The sequence below is a fragment of the Sciurus carolinensis genome, chromosome 2, assembly GCF_902686445.1.
Source record: "Sciurus carolinensis chromosome 2, mSciCar1.2, whole genome shotgun sequence".
NCBI classification, from domain to species: Eukaryota; Metazoa; Chordata; class Mammalia; order Rodentia; family Sciuridae; genus Sciurus; species Sciurus carolinensis.
Genome location: NC_062214.1, coordinates 52,528,823 through 52,542,963, shown reverse-complemented (window position 1 = coordinate 52,542,963; position 14,141 = coordinate 52,528,823). Strand labels below are relative to the sequence as shown.

At 41.2% G+C, this 14,141-nt stretch overlaps 1 protein-coding gene across 4 annotated transcripts in view; it reads left to right on the top strand.

Moving 5' to 3' along the window:
- The window catches only part of Sh3gl3 (SH3 domain containing GRB2 like 3, endophilin A3), a 142,408-nt gene extending 133,326 nt beyond the window's left edge, over window positions 1–9,082 (top strand). For all 4 annotated transcript variants that reach the window (XM_047542394.1, XM_047542395.1, XM_047542396.1 and 1 more), the window contains one exon: window positions 8,411–9,082. In XM_047542394.1, the coding sequence (XP_047398350.1) occupies window positions 8,411–8,616 (206 nt within the window). In that variant the 3' untranslated portion in view covers window positions 8,617–9,082. The remainder of the gene's footprint in view (window positions 1–8,410) is intronic.
- Window positions 9,083–14,141: the final 5,059 nt, after the last annotated feature.

Here is a 14,141-nt window from a genome sequence, read left to right as displayed (position 1 = left end):
CTCATTCAGAGTAAGAACCTAGGAATCTCAAGTTTCTATCCAGTGCACTTTTACCCATGGGCCCAAGTAGTGTTTTAGAGATGGTGAACAAAATGGTTTTTGTGCTATCTATCAGAACTACACAGCAATGTTGTGTCTGGATCAACTAAAGAGAAAGAATGTATGTATATACTTGATAAGTTTGAGAATGAGTCTGAACCAGAAGTAATCTTAAAAGTGCCAAATCAGGTCTTTGCCCCAACAAGGTAGGAGATGAACCATTTAACCTGATGTCATAAGTATTGTCAAATGTCAGGGTGATCTTGCTTGTGGAACCAAAGCTTCCAGAAAGAGAGTTAGATTCCATTCCTGATTGGAATGCTAACTCACCCATTAATAGGTACTTTTCTCGCTGCTTCTTAGTGACCCTGGGAGTAGCATAAATGATAAGAAAACATCTTTAAACTTCTGGGACCAAGAAGTGAGTGGAAAAGGAGCTCACCCAGCCAGAAGGAATGAAGGGGACCATGGAGTCAGAAGGAAGCCCAAATGTTACTTGGGCTCTGTCACTTCATACTTCTGGGTCTCAATTTTGTCATCTAAAGAATGGGGATTATGACTCCTATGGAACAGGATTATTCTAAGGATTAAATTAGATCATATAAGTTAGAGGTGCTGGGCATGGTACTTGCTACAGAAGTAAGCACCCACAGTACAGTGGCTGATAATGCTACATAATTGGTTATCTGATTTCCCAGCCTACAGCAGACTGGAACCAGCAGATTAGAAAGGCCCAAGGTACTGCTTCAGGAAGGCCCACTGACAGCAGGAAAAAGTGACAGGTCGCAGCCCGACTACAAGGGAGGCAAGAGAAAAACTATAAAAAGCAGGAACAAAAACTCAAAAGGCACAGCAGTCTGGGGCAGTTACTAAAAGACACAGAGCCCTCCTCAGGTCAGTAGCTTCCTGGAGATTCCGCACCTTGTACTACGACAGGGACTCATGTTGACAGCAGTTGTGCGGATGACATCTCCTCCCATCCCCTTTCTCCCTCCAGGTGTGTATGCAAGGGTCATGTTTACCTTTCAGTAGGGATGCTCTGACCAAATGCTTCCAGGCCTGAGATTCCCAAATGAAGGCCAGCAGAGAAGAAAAAGCCCAGGCTCCTTTGATGGTCTGAAAATAACTCAAGTTCAAGTACAACAAAAGAACCGGGGTTTTAGTGCTATGGAGAGGAGGAGTCCCCTTACCCACTGACCTCTCCTACTTTCACTTCCCTCAGTCACATTTAGAAATGAGAACAGCTTATAGATCCTGGCACAGGACAAAGAGAGGGAGAATGAATGAGAAGGCCAAGCAGCACAAATGCCACTCCCTTTGGATGCTGTCTCTACCCTGGTGTCTAATCCACCACTGGAACAGACACTGTTTTAAATTGAATTCTTGAACTGCTCACTTTGAAGCAGGAGCTCAGGCAGAGGAAGGCAGGACAGAGGAGAAGTGAAGAATAGACCTCAAGGTGGGGCAGGACTAGGTGGGTCCTGGGCTGAAGCCCAGAGAGGATCAGGGCAGGATTTAGATGGAGAGTGCTCTGAGCCTTCCCTGAGTAGTGCCCAGCTGAGAACCCAAAGATTCATTCCAAGACCAGCTGATGGACCACTACTTTGGGTGAGAAATGGAGAGGGGAAACATTACCCACTGACAATTATCAGAAAGGGCATATGGCATAGTGATCAAGATGCAGACTTTGGACCTGACAGGTTGGATCCCAGCACTGCTGCTTAATCATGTTGAACCTGTTTCTCCATCCCTTAAATTGGGGAATATAATGTTACCTAAACATGGGATTTCTCTGGGAATTAAATCCATTAATATCTCTGAGGTACTAGAACATTACCCCTGCACATGGTAAATGCTGAACCTGAGAGGTATGACTTCATCCCTATAGCTGAGTGGGACTGAGGAATGTGGTACAGGATGACCACCACCTAAATAAAATGTGCTCAGTACTTACATATGTAAGTAACTCTTTGTAGTAAGGACTCAGGCAAAAAAGGGTGAAGTTGGGGTGAGGGCACTGCAAAGAATTTTCCTGCAGTTAAAATAAGGAGGGGACCCCATCTTCTTAGAAACTGGACCACAGTATTGCAGTGAGGGAAGTGAAATTTATTTTCAGAACATGGTTTCCCTTTCTATTGTGTTGCTGATAAAGTATTTATTGTCTAGTCGTCTTAAAACCCTTGTGATAGGGTCTCTCTCTCTTTCTCTCTGCTAATGGTGTGGGTCAGAGCTTGAATAATAAATATTTTTCAGGGTCACTCTCTTTTCTCTGTTAAAATAATCTTTGTTTCAGTACTTTAACAAGGAAGACTGTGTTTTTCCCACCTCTGCTCTCATGTTTCATTACAGCCAGTTTTCAGGAGTAAGAGAAAATAAACATGGGCTCCTCGGGAGGGCAGGAGTGGGCTGCACCTCCTCGCTGGACAGCATAGGGCTGTGGGCCTCATGGGCTGATTTTACAGCAGGGAGATCCACATGAGCCAGCAAGGGCTCATATACACTTTCTAGTGGTTTTAGGAGCCAAGTCCCACAGGTGAGAGAGCAGAAAGGTAGAGATGGATGAGGAGCAGCCACAGGACTTGTGTGGAGTGGGGTGCATAGAGGGAGTAGGTTGTCAATAAAGATGGGATGGCGGGGTAGGGCTGATTTTTTTACAGGAAGTTTTCAGGCAAGATGCTGGTTTTGGTGGTGGGAAACCAGGTACTTAGGCACCTTGCAATGCTTGTGTCTAATACAGTTTGAAAGAGCTCACTGAGGAGCTGCTTCTGCCTGGACTTGGGTTCCTTCCATGGTTGTCTGGATTCATCTTTCATATCAAGGGATTCAGCCTCTGTCATTCAGGTGGGCAGAAACTCTCAACTAAGCTGAACCTGCTTATTCCTTTAGACCAATGGTGTTGGAAACAACTTAATCTTTTTTCCATTTCCACTGTTGGCCAAAAAATAAAAATATTTTTTCCATTTCTTCTAATATTGTAAAAAAATATAATCTTGCCTTTCAAGGTAATTCAGTCTCTTCCAATAGAAAGCATAGATGATGTATTTATCATTCAGTTGATTCAGGTCTTAAACCCAATCAATTCAGATCTGAAACTCCCGATCAACCCCAAGGTGATATTTGGGTAAGTGGGGGAGTTTATGAAGTGCCATGGTGGTTGGCAAGGACGTTTGTGTCTATAGCTGAGGTGACTTGTCCCAGGAGGCCTGGGTCTTGGGCTGGGTTGCCAAAAGTCTGCATCCTGAGCCTGTGTACCTACCCACAGGTGGCCTCTGGCCTACCCAGCTCCTCTGTCTTTCCTCACCTCCTGCTAGCACTTGAGGGGATTTGTTCATGGGGAGTGAAGGACGTGGCTCCCTCAAGCCCCTCTCTGATTAATTACACCACCCCAACATTTCTGCTGGGCACCAGATCCTCTTTTTGTTCCGGAGCATTTGGGGAGCCTGTGTTCTCCCAGAGTCCACTGGAGAGTGGGGCTTAAGGCCACCTGGTTGGGGTGAAATCCAGAGGGATTTCAACTATCTAACCCACCTTCTTTCTCCAGGCCCTTTCCTCTCCAGGAGGAACTTATATCTCTTCTCTGAATGTCAGGAAACGACCCTTCCCTCTCCATGGCTTGTAAAACAATCTCTAGGCTCTGAGATCTCCAAACTTTGGTTCTTAGAACCCAAACCTCTCTCTCTCAAATCTCATAAAAATTTACCTGCTCCAACCTTGGATTTTGCAACATTTTGCAACTGCAGTGGCTTTATTTTGAAACTTAAAACCCAAACATTACTGCTTTGTTCATGTCCAGGTTGGTTCTGCCCTCCACTCAAGGGAGACCACAGTTTATTGGGTTAAGGAACTCAGACAACAAAAATGACCCAGAATAAAAAATGCATTGGATGGTGTTTCAGAATATTGTCCTGCAGTGTGTGTAATTTGGGGTCAGCCAGTCTGAGCTCTGGGCTGGTATGAATTTATCCAGTGCCTGTGCTGTTAGGAGTTATGTTAGGGTTAGGGCCATGCAGAGGTGTGTGTAGTACATGTTACTTGAAGTAGGGAATTTTTGGACAGGGTTCTTCCACTTGGTGGTCTCCAGAGAGATGTTGTATCTTGGGCTTATTTGCTGATGGAGTGTGATCTGAGTGCCAGTCTTGCTTTTGCTCTCAGAGTATCTAAGTGGGCGGGTTGGCAGTGGTCCCTTGCCTGGAATGATGTGAGGAATGTGTCTTTTCCCTGATATGTTCAGTGAGTACTTGGAGCATGCAGATGGGTGCACATGTATGCACACCTAGGTGGCCAGCTTGAACAACTGCTTGCCTGTATTTAGTATGTATTTTGGTCATTGCAGGTGGCTTATAGAGTAATAGGAAGAAAGTTAGAGTTAGCCTCCTAGTCATTGTGACAGCCCACAAATGTCTTGGCAGCCCTTGGTAGTGTCATGGATTATGCAGGAGGTGGCACTCTGGGGTCTGGACCATGGTATCTCATTCAAGCTTAGCCATTAGTCTGAGGGTCAGGCCATTGTGACTTTTTGAAAAAAAGGAGAGACAGGCATGGTGGCACACACCTGTAACCCCAACTACTCAGGAGGTTGAGACAGGAGGATTACAAGTCAAAGTCATCCTCAGCAACATAGGGAGACCTTTCTCAAAAAAAAAAAAAAAAAAAGGACTGGGGATATAGCTTAGTGGTAGATCACCCCTGGGTTGAATCCCCAGTGCACCCCAAAATTTAAAAAAATAAAGGGTGGGTTCATGGAAGACTGCCAAATTCCCTTCTAGCATTAACATTCTGTGTTCAAGGAAAAGCTTCTTAAGACTACCATGTGGTTTGGCACCTGATTTCTCTGTTAAAAGCTGGTAGTGGAAGAAATGCTAAAAAAGTACTAGCCATTTTTATATGCCACATTAAAATAGTTGTACATTAATAAAACTGACTTTACTCAGGGCTCAAGTTGCCAAGGGTTTTCAATGTCCCACCTCCACCCACCCAGGTAAATACTGTGTGACCAAACACAGATGAAAAATTCTATATTGGAAACCCTCAATTCCCTGATGCTTTGACATTGTTGACTGTTACTCTGTTTGAATTCAAAATAATGAACTAAAACCCAGTATTTAAATCCTCCTACACCCAAACTCTCATCGTCACGACAGAAGGAATACACAGACTTAGGCTGGGATGAGGTCTCTCATGGAAGGAGCAATCCAAATGCTAGAAACTTCAAGGAGGTCCTAGAAATTAAGAGGCTGCTCTGCCTAGATTGCCTTATGGGAGGGAGCAGCATCCTGGAGAGGAAGAAGACCTCCTCCCCCCGGCTCTGCCACCTTTTCTTTCCCCTCCAGTTGAAGTTCCTCAACATTTCCAAGCTCTGGTAAAAGAACGTGGAGGAAGGGGAGAGCCATTACACTAGTGATCCTCAATCTCCTAGGGACAGTGGAAAGATCTGGAAAGTGTGAAAACATACTGCTATTCCAGTCCCATTGCCAGAGACTCTGATTTAGTTGTTGTGGGGTTCACCCCTGCAGGGGCTTGTTTAATGTGCTACTCAAGTTGAGAACCATTGCCTTTGGAAGGCAGTAGGGAGCCTCCTAGATATCCCCTGGGGAACTCCACCAATTAGAGCCCCTTGGGTGAATCTCAGCTTATGTACTCCCTCCCAAGTGGACATGGGCAGAGTGTTAAGAAGGTTGTAGGAAGTTGGTGGAACTGAGGACTTCCCTGTCAGTCACAGAAATGGGCAAAATGGGCACTACTCAGTGAATTTCATGCCACTGAAACCAATATCAAAGCCTTGTCACAGAAGGAAAATTCCCCTTCCTGGACCATCTCTGGATCCTTCCCTTCCTCTCCCCACAGTGCTGCTGTCCCCATCCCTCCCCATGACAGATTTCTTATTTGTCCAACCACAAAAATATCCTAATTTCTTTCTCTCCTCTTTCTTCTCCTTCCTTCTCTCTCTCTCTCTCTCTCTCTCTCTCTCTCTCTCTCTCTCTCTCCCCTCTCTCTCTACTTGAACTGGTGAGGAAGGCCCATAATCTCTTGCAGATCTTGTTTCAACTCTTGCTTGAAGTCTAAGGTAGAAAAAGGGTTTCATAATAATAGAAAAAAAGTAAATAAAAATGGAAAACATAAAATAGGAGAACTGAAGTAAGATAAAATATACCTGATAGTTTAATCCTGGGAAAGGATTAAACCTTCTTGAAGGATGAACACTGGAACTGCAGTGGTCTTGCTCTGGGCTGTCACCCTCCTCTTCCTTTCCAGATCTCTCTCTGCCTACGTTGGGACCTAGGGATGCTTTCACATAGCCAGGCTGGCTTGGGGAGTGACTTCCTCTTGGTTGACTTGGGTCCATCTATATGATGGTTCCCACATAGACAGGTGTGAACTTCTCTGAGATGGCCCTATCTTCAGACACAAACATGTCTCACTTTGGCCTCACTTGTGGTCCATGCCATAAGCCTCCTCCAGGTGAGGCATCATCTCCCTTGACCAGAGGCCCTCAGCTCCTGCCTGTTGCTCACCTTCCACTCCTTTGCAGGGATCAGTGGCATTTTCTGAGGTCTTTTGGAGGCTAGAGAACTTGTATGGGGTGATAGCATCTCCTCCCCTAACAAACTAAGTCATTACCCTAAACCAACTTAGAAGGCTTCGTTCAGGATCCCATAGACATATGTAGTTTGAGGCAATTTTTTTTTTCTAATCTTCAAAATGTAAATATTTTAGAAAATGGAAAAAAGAAGAAATAACTAATTTTTAAAAAATAAAGCTAACATTACTATGGAACCAAAGTCTGATCAGAATACAAAACAAAATCATTTCATTTTTAAATATAGATACAAAAATCTTAAAATAGTGACAGGTTTAATTTAGTCCTAGAATCAAAAGCCAAGTAGTATATGAACCAGTGTGGGTTTTTTCCAAGTGGTCAGACATTTTAAAAATCTCTTAAAATTAATACTCAAAAAATGTTTGATACAGTCAAACTTGAAATGAGATTTTTGTGGGAAAAACTTGATACATTGATGCTAAAGTTTATGCTTACACTGTTTCAGATTTCTGGATGCCTGTCAAAACAGTAGAAATTCTATTTCTTGCCCCATCAACAGCACAAACTGCAGAAATGAAATGAAAAAAATAATTAATAAACTGAGAATAATGTTTGTAGCAAACAAGACAGATACAGGATCAATGTTTGTAGTCTAAAGGGGCTTCTAAAATTTTTAAAAAAGTAATGATAGCATAATAAATTGACAGTAAACATCAAATATCTTAGAAAATGTATGTTCTGTGATCATCAAATTCCTGTCTAGGAATTTATCCTCAGGAAAAAATATGCTTGTATATATATATATTACATACAAATATATACTGTTTTTCAAAGAGTTAACTATGAAAGCCAAAAGAGAATGAGAGAATCTTAAATATACAACAATAGATTAAAGAAGTTGAGTTACATTAATAAAGTTGACAGTTGGTCAGTAACTAAAAGTAACCTGGAAATACCCTTACAATACTGTGTACAAGAAGATTCCTTTTTTTTCTATTTTTTTTTTTTTTTTTTTTTAGTTGTGATGGACACAATACCTTTTTTTATTTATTTATTTGTATGTGGTGTTGAGGATCAAATCCAATGCCTCACATGTGGTAGGCAAGTACTCCACCACTGAGCCACAACCCCAGCCACAACAACATTCTTGAATGAAAATAACTATATGTTAATGTATATGTAAATACATTCATGAAAACACCTGAAATCTGAAAGCTTAACATTGGTTCTCTCTGGGTTAGTGTGTTATAGTTCTTTCTTTAACGATTACCTTGTTTTCCTTTTAGAAAAAAAATTGTTTTAAAATGTTCTTCTAAGAACTCCAGGCTTTGTATGATAACCTCAAGATGTTAGGCTGGCCTATGAATATTCTGCCTATTTCTGTCCTGGCTCCTGCCCACCAACTCTAGGAAGATATCTCTGACCACCTAGGCATCTCTGTTCTGCTCTTCAACTTTCTCAACTTTGTCCTGTAACTGCTTCCATGTACCATCCAGTCTCCACAAAGAGGCTGTAAGCTTCCTGTGGAGTGTAGTTGGACTTGTCATTCTCCTGCCCCTCCCTTAGGCTCCAGCCCAAGCTGAGGGGCAGCCCTGAGGAGATGGGCTTGGCATGTGTCCTCTATCTGGGAGGTCTAAGTAGACAGACACTAGGGCTAGGAGGTGTGCTCAGGCAGCTGGAGAACAAGGCAGAGACCATGCTGCAGCACCTGTGAGCAGCTGGGAAGGAAGCCAGGGTCCATTGTGCTCTCCAGACATGTCCACATTTCCAGTTTCCCATGGATGACTGATCATGTTAACCTGTATTTTTTTTTTCTCCATGTCATGTGGACAGGTTCTAACGTTCCCATGGATCAGCCCTGCTGTCGTGGTCTCTATGACTTTGAGCCAGAAAACCAAGGAGAATTAGGATTTAAAGAAGGGGACGTCATTACTTTAACCAATCAAATAGATGAAAATTGGTATGAAGGAATGATACGTGGGGAGTCCGGATTCTTCCCCATTAATTATGTCGAAGTCATTGTGCCTTTACCTCAGTAAATGTGTTACTCAAACTCTGGACCTACTTTCACAACTGAAATGATTTCACACCAATGTTCTTGCAGTGTGGTGTTCTGTGACATCCTTGCTCTCTGACCAACTTTTGTATGTGTGTTCTCTTTATAATGTATTTTGTATCAATTTAATCTGTATAAATGATTTTCTTGACTGAGCTACATGAAAATAGTTTTCTTCTTTGCTTACAGTCCTAAAAAGTCATTGGTTAAATGTATGTGCTTCCTGTTGCTGAAAAAATAAATTGCACCCATTGCAGATATGTCAGCAAGTTGCCTATATATTCCTCAGCTGCAGTGGAATGCAACATTTGAAACTAAGAACTGCTAAATATTTTGTTTCTTGACATTACTGATGGCATCTGGTCTTTTTCCCTTCTTCATGTTTTAAGCTTACCTGTGAATCTCCCAATAAACATGACACACTGTGTTGGCAAAAGGCCTGTTATTTTTAATGTTGAATTAAGCATACTAAGCACACTATTCCAGCTGCAAAATTCTTCTGACTATGGGTCACAGTGTGGCTGCTTAGGTGATTGCTCCTGACCAACATCAGTAGGGTTAAGAGTGGGTCATCACTTTCCACTGACTCAAACATGGTGCCCCCTCCTTCCAGTTGGGGGATGGAAACCTCTTCTACTTTCCTCAAAGTGTATTTATAAAAAAGCCCAACTCGAGCTTTGTTGGTTAAGCTTTGCCAAATATTGGGTAGGTTTTCTAAGCACGTCCTCAGGAGGTTGCATGGCCAGGTGTTGGGTTGAGTGTTCAATTATGTGACTACTTAGGTTCAGTGAACAGCCCCTGGCCTTGCCAGGGTATGCACTTGTCATGTGCTCTGACCTAGTCCACAACATCCCTGTGACAGGGAGGGTCAGGTATATTCCCCTTTTGCAGAGAAGGTAATTCAATAAATAACTTGCCCAGGATCAAACAACCAAGTAGTGGCTGAGACAGAGTATGAACTCAGATTGACATACCTCACAACACACTTAAGTGTGCATCCAGGTCACTTGGAAGTGTACCACTGTTCATCAACATTTGAAACAAATGCCAAGAAGCCAGATCAGTCACCTAAGCCAGGTTTCTCAATCTGAGTTCATGGTACATCACTAATTCATGACAGCAAGCTTTTCTACCAGCCAGCTACAAACACACACACACACACACACGCACACACACACACACCTTATACAAAACAGTTGTACATTCAGTGTCTATGATTTATCACTTATTGAGTGCTAACTGTGCCAGATGCTCTTCCAAGCATTTCACATAAGCAAATCCATTTCGACCTCATAAACCACCCTCTGAGGTAGACCTGATGCCCATTTTTTTCAGATAAGGAACTGAGATGCTGAAAAGCTATGTAACTTGTCCACAGTCACACAATTACATGGCAGAGCTAAGTTTTAACCCCAGCAGTCTCTCTCCTGTACTCATGATCTTTATCCCATGTCCTACCTCTCTCCTACCTCTCATCGTATGTGTTTGTCCACATATATTCACAAGTAGCCCATTTTTAAAAAAAACATCAGCTTTTATTCTTCACCTGCCAAGTTAGAAATTACCAAAGGGAATGAGAAATTAGGACCATTCTGCATGGCCATAATATACTTTGATAACCTGTTTGGGAAGTAAACACTAGCTGAAGTTAACTGAGAGCTATCGATTAAGCACTAAGAATAACAAGTCAGCAATTTACATCAGATCACTTTAAAGCAATTAAAATGGGACTTGCATCAGTTGACAGGTATCTGCTGAAGAGGAAAGGCAATGATCATGGACTGGCAATGAGCTGGAAGTGCTTGTAGTTGTGTGTCTTTCCCTGGTTCTCAGTCTCAGCTAGCAAGGAGGGTTCCATCTCCAGGAGACATTGACGGGGAGGATCCAGCAGGTAGTACCCTTAGCCTAGCTCCTGGCACTGGATTTACACCACTCTTCTTCTGACCAGTTGTTAGACAGAAAATTGCATGGTGGACTCGGGCCTTAAGATTTTCACAGATTTATATTGGAAGTTCACTGTATGACTCCCTTCAAGTCTTCTTTTTTCATCTTTGAGGGACTCATGCAAATTTTATTTTTCATTGTAAAATATATCCAGGATTTTCTAGATGTCAAAGCAATTTCAGAAGTTCAAATGGCTTTATTTTTCTAATTGTAAATGTAATACAGATATATTGCAGAAAAATTTCAGAAGGTATATCAAGTTATAAGAAGGTGAAATTTGCCTTTTATTCCATAACCTCAAATCATTACATTTGTCAACATTCTTAGTATGTTCTTCCAGTTTTGCCCAAGCATTCATAAATGGGAGTACATATCATGATCTCAGCTTTCCATATTAATAATTGTAGAACCTAAGTGTTAAGGTTAATTGGAATGTGATAATTTATTGTAAGGCTGTATAACTTCTACAGTTAATCTCTTACTATTATTCAGTTCCAGTTTTCCTACATTATAGACAAACCTGAAATAAACATCTATGTTTATTAAGTTAGTTATTTCCTTATGATTTATTTATTAGTTTTTTTTTTTTTTTTACATTTTTTGACCCAAAGGACTTAGTGAACCTAGATATATTTAAATTTGGTATACTAATTAAAATTCTCATTATAGTATCTGTATTCCTGAAGACTGTATTTTTTATATCACTTACATTTCCAGTGTTTTCTATAATGTCTATGCCAATTTACTTTCCTACCAAGAGTGTCCAAGGGTTTCCTTTTCTCCAAATCCTCACCAACACTTGTTATCTCTTGTCTTTTTTGATAATAATCATCCCTAAGGGGTAGAAGGTGATAGAGTAGTTCCCTCTTATCTGCAGGGGATGCATTCTTAGATACTTAATAGTTGCCTAAACCACAGACAATACTCAATCCTATATTCCTCTGTGTGTGTGTGTGTGTGTGTGTGTGTGTGTGTGTGTGTGTATGCATTTCATGCCATCTCCATCTTAAATAAGATGCACTTATCACAAACTGTGACCCTAACTTTTGCAGTTTGAGATGTGACAAACTAGCACAACTTTCTTTTTTCCTTCACAATGTCACAGATTTGTTTCTCCCACAGATCTTAGCAACCTCAGCACACAATTTTTTTTCTCCTGTGCTTATTAAGTTGAGAACTTTCACTTTTCATGTAAGGAAGCACTTTTACACCTTCTCTTTGGCATATCTGAATAGTCAGCATCACTACTCTTACACTTTGAGACCCTTTTAAGTAAAATAAGCACTGCAACACTGCAACAGGAGATCTGACCACTGAGATGGCTACTAAGTGACTAATGGGCAGGTAGTGTATACAGCATGGATACATTGAAAAAAGGGATGATTAAATATCCTGGGTTTGATGGAGCAAGACAGCACAAGATTTCATCCTGTTACTCAGCATGATGTGTGATTTAAAACTTATATTTTTGGAATTTTCCACATAATATTTTCAGAGTATAGGTCACATGGGTTACCGAAACTATGGAAAGCAAAACCACAGATAAGGGAACACTACTGAATCCCAATGTGGTTTTTATTTTGCTGATGATTAGTGATGTTGAGAACCTCTTTGCACATTTTAAAATCAGATTTTTTTTTTTGCTATTGAGTTATGTGAGTTCCTTAGATATTTTAGTTATTAACCCCTTAGAAGATATATGGTTGCAAATATTTTCTCCAAATCCACAGATTGCTTTTCATTTTGTTCATTTCCTTTGCTATGTAGAAAAATTTTAGTTTGATGTAATCATGCTTGTTAATTATTGCTTATATTGTGTGTGCTTTTGATGTCATATCCAAAATTACTGCTAATATCAATGTCAAAGAACTTTTCCCTGTGTTTATTTTTCTTTTTAGGATTTTTATTGTTTCAGGTCTTATATTTAAGTCTTTAATCCATTTTCAGTTGATTTTTGTGTATGTAACTTAGTTTGAAATCAGAAAATGTGAATGGCATGGAGTTAGGCTGTTTGCATGTGTGTAGGTAGATGAGAACTGAACTAGAGATGTGCATGCATATACAACTGTAGAGCCAGGGCTGACAGCAATGCTGTAGCTCAACTTCAGGTGTTAGCCTTGGGTGCAGGTGGCAGTAGGATCCTTGGGGCTGTTTGTAAGCATATGTGTAGTAGTTGTGCTATATCCCTGGGTCAAAACACCTGCAGAGGCAGGAGCTGGGTGACTCTGGGAAGCAGGGGTGGTGGCTTAAGCACCTGAAAAATGAAAATACCACTAGGGTGGGACTCTGGACTGGGCAGGCTGTGGCAGGATCAGTGCAAGTGACTTTCAGGGAAAGGAGACTGAGAAGGGTGGCAGGTCAACATATAGACTTCCAAGGTAGCTGCCCTGGGTCTTCAGGATGATGCAACCATAGCAGCAACAGTCTTGTGGTTCTGGGTGGCAGGACCGGCTCAGGCAACTCCAGGAGAAGAGGAAGCAGAGGGATATAGATTGTGTTATATGAAGGCTGATGGGCTGGATCCTCTGGCCTAAGCAACTGCAGCAGCATATGGTGGATCACATTTATTGATTTGTATATGTTGGAATCACGTAAATCTCATTTGATCCTGGTGTATGATGTTTTTAATTTTTGTTCTAATTAGTTATACATGACAACAGAATGCATTTAAACCCATTATACACAAATGAAGCACAAATTCTCATTTCTCTAGGTGTACACAATGAAGAGTCACACCCTTCGTGCAATCATACATGTATATAGGATAATAATGTCCATCTCATTTCACCATCCTTCCCACCCCCACACTCTCTCCCCTCAACTCACTCCCCTTTGCCCAATCCAAAGTTCCTCTATTCTTTCCCCTGCTCCATTATGGATTGGTATCCACATCAGAGAAAATTTTTGGCCTTTGGTTTTGGAGGATTGACTTTTTTGCTTAGCATGATATTCTCCAACTCCATCCATTTACCTGCAAATGCCATAATTTCATTTTTCTTTAAGGCTGAGTAGTATTACATTGTGTATACACACACACACACACACACACATATACACACACACACACACACACACACACACACACACATATATCACATTTTCTTTACCCATTCATCTATTGAAGGGCATCTAGGTTGGTTCCATAGTTTCGCTAATGTGAATTGAACAGCTATAAACATTGATGTGGCTGCATCACTGTAGTATGTTGATTTTAAGTCCTTTGGGTATAAACCTAGGAGTGGGATAGCTAGGTCAAATGGTGGTTCCATTCCAAGTTTTCTAAGGAATCTCCATACTGCTTTCCAGAGTGGTTGTGTCAATTTACAGTCCCACCAGCAATGTATCAGTGTACCTTTTTTCCCCACAACCTTGCCCACAGTTATTGTTGCTTGTATTCTTGATAATTGCTATTCTGAGTGAGATTTCATCTCAATCAGAGTAGTTTTGATTTGCATTTCTCTAACTGCTAGAGATGTTGAACATTTTTCATGTATTTGTTGATCAATTGTACATCTTCTTCTGTGAAGTGTCTGTTCACTTCCTTAACCCATTTATTTATTTACT